Source organism: Macrotis lagotis, chromosome X, assembly GCF_037893015.1.
Source record: "Macrotis lagotis isolate mMagLag1 chromosome X, bilby.v1.9.chrom.fasta, whole genome shotgun sequence".
NCBI classification, from domain to species: domain Eukaryota; kingdom Metazoa; phylum Chordata; class Mammalia; order Peramelemorphia; family Peramelidae; genus Macrotis; species Macrotis lagotis.
The window spans coordinates 73449034-73457489 of NC_133666.1; the positions used below are offsets into that span (position 1 = coordinate 73449034).

At 47.8% G+C, this 8456-nt stretch overlaps 1 protein-coding gene across 2 annotated transcripts in view; it reads left to right on the forward strand.

The window, feature by feature from the left end:
- Nucleotides 1-2035: 2035 nt before the first annotated feature.
- Nucleotides 2036-8456, forward strand: part of PFKFB1 (6-phosphofructo-2-kinase/fructose-2,6-biphosphatase 1) — a 29429-nt gene continuing 23008 nt past the window's right edge. For both annotated transcript variants that reach the window (XM_074201321.1, XM_074201322.1), the window contains exon 1: nucleotides 2036-2252. In XM_074201321.1, coding sequence (XP_074057422.1) covers nucleotides 2225-2252 — 28 coding nt within the window. In that variant the 5' untranslated portion in view covers nucleotides 2036-2224. The remainder of the gene's footprint in view (nucleotides 2253-8456) is intronic.

Consider the following 8456-nt stretch of genomic DNA (forward strand, 5'->3'; position numbering starts at 1 on the left):
GCACAGGAATAAGCTCCACCTGAGGAGGTATATAACATTTGTTCCAGGTGCCACCTGGTGGGAGCTCCTTGGCACTGCAGACGCCCACCTCAGTGCCATTGCTCTCCTCAGCTCCAGTCTCACAGAATTCAGAATTCTCCTTGGGTATATGATCCATGTCTAGAGTCAATCCAAATTTGGGGTATTGATTTCTGTCTAGCACAGGGGCCTGTGACCTCAACCTTGCTCCTAGAGGAAACGGCATTCCCAGATTTCATTATATATTCCGTCTTTAATAACATTTCTGTAGTGGTTACCATGGCACTAGCACTTACTAGAGACGATGTTAATCCAATCATCTCATCTGATCCTCAAAACACTGAGCGGAAATGCTATTATCCTCATTTTACAATTAAGGGAACTGAGGCAGACAGGGGAGAAATGGCTTGCCCAAAATCACATAGCTAGTGTCTTGAGGCTAAATTTGAATTCAGATGTTCCTGACTCCAGGTCCAGTACTCTAGCTGTTGTGCCACCCAGTTGTCTTTTGGTTTCTGGGGAAATCATTTCTAGGTTCGAGCTAAGCTTCTGATCACTCTTCCTTAACTATTCCTTAACCTCAAGACTTGAGTGCCTTTCTCCCAAATACCAGCTCCATGTACAACATAAGTTTTATTAATATTTAATCAATTTATTGTGTCTGACTTCATCAGTCCATCTAGGGTAAAGATACCAGAGTGCTTTGTCATTTCCTTCTTTAGCTCATTTTACAGGTGAGGAAACTGAGGCAAACTGGCCATCTGTGAAACTCAAAATTAAAAATAAACTGAACATGGGGGTGGCTAGGTGGTACAGTAGATAGGGCACCAGCCCTGGAGTCAGGAATACCCGAGTTCAAATCCAGCCTCAGACATTTAATAATTGCCTAGCTGTGTGACCTTGAGCAAGTCACTTCACCCCATTGCCCTGCAAAAAAAAAAACAAGGAAAAATAAAGAAACTGAACATCAAAATTTTTACGTGCAATTGGAAAAGAGAAAATATCTTAAGAAAAACTTCTCTAAATAATTATTGATGATGGAAAGGCAAATTAAAATAACACCTCACACCTCAGATTGGCTAATATGCCAGAAAATAATGACAAATGGACAGGTTGTAGAAAAATAGGGATTATTTGGAGATAGGTACATGATGGAGGTGTTGGCTCTACTACATGTCCACTTCTTCCTAGATCTTCCTAGATTCTTTCAGAGATCTGAAGAGAGTCTACAATCATGTGATCTTTCTTGAAGTTGAAAGCCAAAGACCAAGATCTCCTTTCTCCCAAGTTCTCACCAATTCTGCCCCTCATGCAGGTAAAGAGAATTGAGAAATTGATTTCCACCAATTAGGAGAGTCCCATTGACTCTGAACATATTCATTTATAGTGTCTCAGAAAGCTAAGACAGACAGATATTAAATTGAAGTCATCCATCCATTCTGACACCATCCTTTTATAGGTAAGGGAAAGTGAGACCTAAAGAGAGGAAGGGATTAAATTTCAGGCAAGGGAAACTGAATCCCAAAGAAAAGGAAAGGTAGAGAAGTAGGACCCCCACCCCATCAGAGTTCCTCAATTCCAATCTTTCATTATATAGATGAGAACTGAAGAGGGAAAAAGGAGCTTAAAAACCCCTCAACCCTAAGTTCTCTGTTGTATGTAGCCAAGAAACTGAGGCCTAGTGAAAGGATACAAATACTTAGTCTTGGGCATCATGCCTAGCCATTAACAGGGTCAAATGTCAAAGCCAGATTTCCCAGTCTCCTTCATTAGGTCGAGAGACTCTGAGGTCATTGGCTGATGTCTCGTTCTATGTAGAGAGTGAGTGCATCCCAGTTGAGGGGTGAGGAATGGGTGTGTGGGTGTGGGTGGTTTTATATTCCTTTCTTGAGCCAGGATGTGTTTAAAATTAGCTTTGACCTTTGGTGGGAGGGAAGGGGGGGGGGAACTCAGGAGAAAGATTTATGGGCAGTTTTAGCAAGAGCTAGCAACAGCTGATTGCAGGCTAACAGTACCCCCACTCCATCGTCCATTTCCCAGTTGTTCCTTGCCTCTTCTGGCCAAGCCAGGCCACGCCACAGCCTCCACTATCCAAGAGGGCTCACCTGACTCTCCCCTGTCTTTGGGGAACAAGCTCCCAGCAACTTTATCCCATTTTCAAATTGAAAGGCCCCACTGGGGCTGTCTCTGGAGAATTAGCTAAGCCATGGAGGGCAGAACCATCAGGAGAGCAGGTAAGGATAGGGGACATAAAGGCATGCAAAGCTATATGACTGGGGAGGAGGCAGAAGCTGGGCAGAGTGGAGAGGGTGGAGGTCCTACCTCTCTACCAAAGAAGTAGAAAACTTCAAGGTTTGGAGAAAGGCTGATCCCCCAGGGAAGGTTCTTCATTCAGCTGGCCCTCTGAAACACACCAGCCTTAGAGTATCCCAGGGTAAAAGAGTACGGCAATCTCCAGTGGTGTGACCTTGAGTAAGCCCTTTGGAGACTCAGTTTCCCCCTACCTGCACCATCACCTGTTTGCCATCTGGTGGCATTTGAGGAGCTCTTTTTGTTCACTAACTAGATATGGGGTTCTTCTAAGTCTGGGTCCTTGGCTTCAGGCTTCCCTAACTCTTTTGTGATGTGACAAGGATCATAGTCAATGATCTTTAGACTTCAGTTTCTCCCTTTGTAACTCGAGGTGGATCAAACTGTATGACTTTTAAGTGTCCTTCTAGGTCTGGTGTTCTGTGGTTCTAGTTCCCTTCCTTGACTCAGTCTCTGTTTCCCCTAACAAGAAATAAAAAGAGGAAGTCAGACTGCTCCCCACCATCTGGTTTGACCTTGGTTTTCCCTCTCAATAAAAGGTGGGACTAGATGATCTCTAAACCAATTTCCCCACTCAACCTGTTAAGGAGAGATATGGCATGGGAGCCTGGTGCAGGAGCAGAAGGATGCTAGCTTAACTGGAGGCCTGGGCATCCTTGGGCACATTGTTTTCCTTCTCTAGGCTGCTTTCCTCATCCCTAAAGAGTCAAGTGTCTTCAGTTGTGTTGGACTCTCCCAACAGCCCCTTTGAGGTCTTCTTGGCAGAAATGCTAGAATAGTTGGTCATTGCCTTCTCCAGGTTATTTGGCAGATAAGAAAACTGAGGCAAACAGGGTGAAGTGATTTACCCAGGAAGTGTCAGGGGGCAGGGGTTTCAAACTTAACTCACACTAACAAGTCTTGTGATCCAAGGGGAGGTGCTTTCCCTCAGAATCTGAGTTTTCCCTTCCATGAAGTGTATGGAAAACTATGTTCCCCCTTAAGGATTCCCAACCCACTCACAGAGTTATTGCCAAAAGATCACAGTGTTCACTGTAAGGCCCAAGGGCCCCTGGGCATTGACCCTGATCTCTGCCCTGGGGACATTAGAGACTTAGTGGTGAGCCAAGCAAGAGATCTGAATTGGGCTTTTCTCACAATGAAAGGGAGTCTAAGAATACTGGAGAGATGGGAGAGAGATCGAGAGCCAGAGACACAGAACCAGAGCAAGAGAGAAAGAGACAGAGAGAAGAGACAGGAGAGACAGAGAGAAAGACAAAGAAAGGGAGAGAAAGAAGTGGGGAGAGAGAGAGAAAGAGAGAAAGGGGAGAAAGTAAGAGAAGGAATGGGACAAAGAGGGAGAGGGAGAGAGAGAAAGAGAGGCAGAGAGAGGGAGAGAAGGAAGGGGAGGAGACACAGAAGAGAGAAAGGGAGGAAGAGAGAAAAGGAAGGAAAGGGGGAAAGCAAGGGAGGGAGAGAGAGAGAGGAAGAGGAAAGAGGGAGAGAGAGAGAGAAAGAGAGACAGAGAGAGGGAGGGACAGAGGGAGAAGGAGTGGGATGAGACAGAGGATAAGAAGAGAGAAAGGGAGGAAGAGAAAAAAGGAAGGAAAGTGGGAAAAGGGAAGGCAAGGGATGGAGAGAGGAAGAGGAAAAGAGAGAAAGGGAGGGAGGGAGAGAGAAGGAATGGGAGGAGGCAGAGTACAGGAGAGAAAGGGAGGAAGAGAGAAAAGGAAGGAAAGGGGGAATGAGACAGAAGGCAAGGGAGGGAGGGAGAGAGAAAGAGGAAGAGGGAAGAGAGAGACAGAAAGAGACAGAGAGAGAGATAGACAGAGGGAGGGAGAAACAGAGAGATAAGGAATGGGATGAGACAGAGCAGGAGAGAAGGGAAAGGTAGGAATAGAAAAAGGAAGGAAAGGGGAAAAGAAAGGGAAGGAAAGGGAGGGAGAGACAGGAAGAGTAAAGAGAGAGAGGAAGGGAGGGAGAGAAAAGGAATGGGAGGAGACAGAAGGAGAAGAGAGAAAGGGAGGAAGGAAAGGGGGAAAGCAAAGTAAGGAGAGAGAGAGAGAGAGAGAGAGAGAGAAGGAATGGGAGGAGGCAGAGGAGAGGAGAGAAAGGGAGAAAGAGAGAAAAGGAAGGAAAGGGGGAAAAGGGAAGGCAGGGGATGGAGAGAGGAAGAGGAAAAAGAGAGATAGAGAGAGGGAGGGAGGGAGAGAGAAGGAATGGGAGGAGGCAGAGGACAGGAGAGAAAGGGAGGAAGAGAGAAAAGGAAGGAAAGGGGGAAAGAAAGGAAACACAAGGTCAGAGAGAGAGAGAGAGAGAGAGAGAGAGAGAGAGAGAGAGAGAGAGAAGGAATGAGAGGAGACAGAAGGAGACAGAAGGAGAGGAGAGAAAGGGAGGGGAAAAGAAAAGAAAGGTGAAAAAAAATAGGAAGGCAAGGGAGGTAGAGACAGGAAGTGGAAAGAGAAAGAGAGAGACAGAGAGAGGGAGGGAGGGAGGGCAAGAGAGAAGGAATGGGAGGAGACAGAAAAGGAGAAGGGAGAATGGGAGGAAGAGGGAAAGCGGGAAAGAAAGGAAAGGGAAGGGAGGGGGAGAGACAGAGAGGGAGGGAGGGAGAGTAAGAGGAGAGGGGGGGAAGAAAGAATAAGAGGAGACAGAAGGAGAGGTGAGAAAGGGAGGGAAACAAGGAAGGAAAGGTGGAAAAAACAGGAATGCAAGAGAGGGAGAGGGAAGAGGAAAGAGAGCCAAAGAGAGAGGGGGGAGGGAGGGAGAGAGAAGGAATGGGAGGACACAGAGAAGGAGAGGAGAGAAAGGGAGGAAGAGAGAAAAGGAAGGAAAGTGGGAAAGAATGGAAGTGAGAGAGAAGGAGAGAGGGAGAGAGAAGGATTGGGAAGAGACAGAGAAGGAGAGGAGAGGAGAGGAAGGGAGGAAGAGAGAAAAAGGAAGGAATTGGGGAAAGAAAGAAGAGAGAGAGAGAGAGAGAGAGAGAGAGAGAGAGAGAGAGAGAGAGAGAGAGAGAGAGAGAAGAGGAGGGAAAGGAAAGGAAAAAAGGAAGGAAATGTGGAAAAAATGAGAAGGCAAGGAAGGGAGAGAGAGGAAGAGGAAAGAGAGAGACAGAGAGAGGGAGGGAGGGAGAAGGAATGGGAGGAGACAGAGAAGGGGAGAAGAGAAAGGGAGGAAGAGAGAAAAGGAATGAAAGGGGGAAGGAAATGGAAGAGAAGGGAGGGAAGGAGAGAGGAAGAGGAAAGAGGGAGAGAGAGAGGGAGGTACGGAGACAGAAGGAATGGGAGGAGATAGAAAAGGAGAGGAGAGAAAGGGAGGTAGAGGGAAAAGGAAGGAAAGGGGGAAAGAAAGGGAATTTAAGGGAGGGAGAGAGAGAGAGGAAGAGGGAAGACAGAGAGAGAAGGGAGAGGGAGAGAGGAAGGAAAAGTGGAAAGAAAGGGAAGGCAAGCTAGGGAAAGAGAGAGGAAGAGGGAAGAGAGAGACAGAGACAGAGAGAGAAAGAGCGAGGGAGGGAGGGAGGGACCAAAGGAATGGGATGAGACAGAAAAGGTGAGGAGAGAAAGGGAGGAGGTGGGAAAAAGAAGGAAAGGGGGAAAGGAAGGGAGGAAAAGGAAGGAGATTCAGGAAGAGGAAAGAGAGAGACAGAAAGAGGGGGGGAGGAAGCGAGAGAGAAGGAATGCGAAGAGATGGGAGAGAAGAGAAAGGGAGGAAAAGAGAAATGGAAGGAAATGGGGAAAGAAAGGGACGGAAAGGGAGGGAGAGAGAGAGGAAGAGGAGAGAGAGACAGAGAGAGGGAGGGAGAAGGAATGAGAGAAGACAGAAGGAGAGGAGAGAAAGGGAGGGGGGAAAGGAAGGAAAGGGGAAAAGTCAGGGAAGGCAAGGGAGGGAGAGAGAGGAAGAAGAAAGAGAAAGAGAGAGAGATGGAGGTAGGGTGAGAGAAGGAATGGGAGGAGACAGAAAAGGAGAGTAGAGAATGGAAGGAAGAGGGAAAAGGAAAGAAAGGGAACACAAGGTCGGAGAGAGGGGGGGGAGGGAGAGAGAAGTAATGGGATGAGACTGAGGAGAGGTGAGAAAGGGAGGAAAGGGAAGGCAAGGGAGGGAGAGAGAGGAAGAGGAAAGAGAGAAATAGAGAGAGAGAAGGAATAGAGGGAGACAGAAAAGGAGAGGAAAAGGGAGGAAGAGGGAAAAGAAAGGAAAGGGGAAGAAAGGGAAGGCAAGGGAGGGAGAGAGGAAGAGGGACGAGAGTGAGAGAGAGAGAGGGAGGGAGAAGGAATGGGAGGAGAGAAGGAGAGGAGAGAAAGGAAGAGAAAAAAGGAAGGAAAGGGGGAAAGTAATGGGTGGCAAGGGAGGGAGAGAGAGGGAAGAGAGAGACAGAGAAAGAGAGAGGGAGGGAGGGAGGGAGGGAGAAGGAATGCGAAGAGACAGGAGAGAAAGGGAGGAAGAGAGAAAAGGAAGGAAAGGGGAAAAGAAAGGGAAGGAAAGAGAGGGAGAAAGAGGAAGAGGAAAGAGAAAGAGAAAGGGAGGGAGTGAGGAAGGATGAGAGAAGGATTGGGAAGAGACAAGGAGAGGAGAGAAAGGAATGAAGAGAGAAAAGGAAGAAAGGGGGAAAAGAAAGTGAAGAAAATGAAGGGAGAGAGAGGAAGAGGAAAGAGAGAGAGACAGAGAGAGGAGACATAGAAGGAGAGGAAAAGGAGGAAGAGAGAAAAGGATGGAAAGGGGGAAGGAAATAGAAGACAAAGTAGTGAGAAAGAGATGAAGAGGAAAGAAAGAGACAGAGACAGATAGACAGAGGGAGGGAGGGAGATAATATGGAGTGGGACAAAACACATCAGGAGAGTAGAAAAAGGGAGGAAGAGAAAAAATGAAAGAAAAGGGAAAGAAAGGTAAGGCAAGGGAGGTTGAGAGAGGAAGAGGAAAGACAGAGACAGAGAGAGATAGAATGGGAGGGGACAGAAAAGGAGAGGAGAGAATGGGAGGAAGAGGGAAAAGGAAGGAAAGGGGGAAAGAAAGGGAAGGCAAGGGACGGAGAGAGAGGAAGAGGAAAAAGCGAGAGACAGGCAGAGTGACAGAGAGAGACAGAGACAGAGAGACAGAGAGGGACGGAGGACCAGTGAGAGAAGGAATGGGAGGAGCCAGAGAAGGAGAGGAGAGAAAGGGAGGAAGAGAGAAAAGGAAGGAAAGGGGGAAGGAAATGGAAGAGAAGGGAGGGAGAGAGAGAGAAAGAGAGAGAGAAAGAGGAAAGAGAGAAAGAGAGAGAGAGAGAGAGAGAGAGAGAGAGGTAGTAGTAGTAGCAGCAATAGTAGCAGCAGTAGAAGCAGTAGTAGTAGCAGTAGTAGAAGCAGTGAAGCAGTAGTGGTAGTAGTAGTAGCAGTAGTAGAAGCAGTAGTGGTAGTAGTAGTAGCAGTAGTAGTAGTAGCAGCAGTAGAAGCAGCAGTAGTAGTAGCAGCAGTAGTAGCAGTAGTAGCAGCAGTAGTAGAAGCAGTAGTGGTAGTAGTAGTAGCAGTAGTAGTAGCAGCAGTAGTAGAAGCAGTAGTGGTAGTAGTAGTAGCGGTAGTAGTAGTAGTAGCAGTAGTAGTAGAAGCAGCAGTAGTAGCAGCAGTAGAAGCAGCAGTAGTAGTAGCAGTAGTAGCAGTAGTAGAAGCAGCAGCAGTAGTAGTAGTAGTAGTAGTAGTAGCAGTAGTAGCAGCAGAAGTAGTAGTAGTAGTAGTAGTAGTAGTAGTAGTAGTAGTAGTAGTAGTAGTAATTGTGGTGGCAATATTAGTAGCCAGACCTGTTTCTGCCCTGCTCCCTGGGGTTCCAGTCTGAACCAGGCGGTCATGCTGAGACCAGTTTTAGTCTTGTACCTTCCTCCTGAGGGTCTGAAGCAGCAGGCTTGGGAATTGATGCGGTGCTCCGGGCTGAGGGGGCAATGAGGCTCACAGTCCCACACACGTGGCCAGTGGGAGGCTGCTGTGTGTCCTCTCTCTGGACCAGGGCCCCAGTTGTCCTACTTATAGGCCATTGCTCCCAGAGGAGCCTGGGCCCAAGGCCAGCGTGGTGCAGTGGCCCAGATACTGCCCATGCTCCCCTTCCAGTCTTCCCCCAGCCCCAAGCCTCCTCTTCTTTCTTGCCCACATGAATAGAGCCAGGCCCCTGTCTTCCCTCTCTCC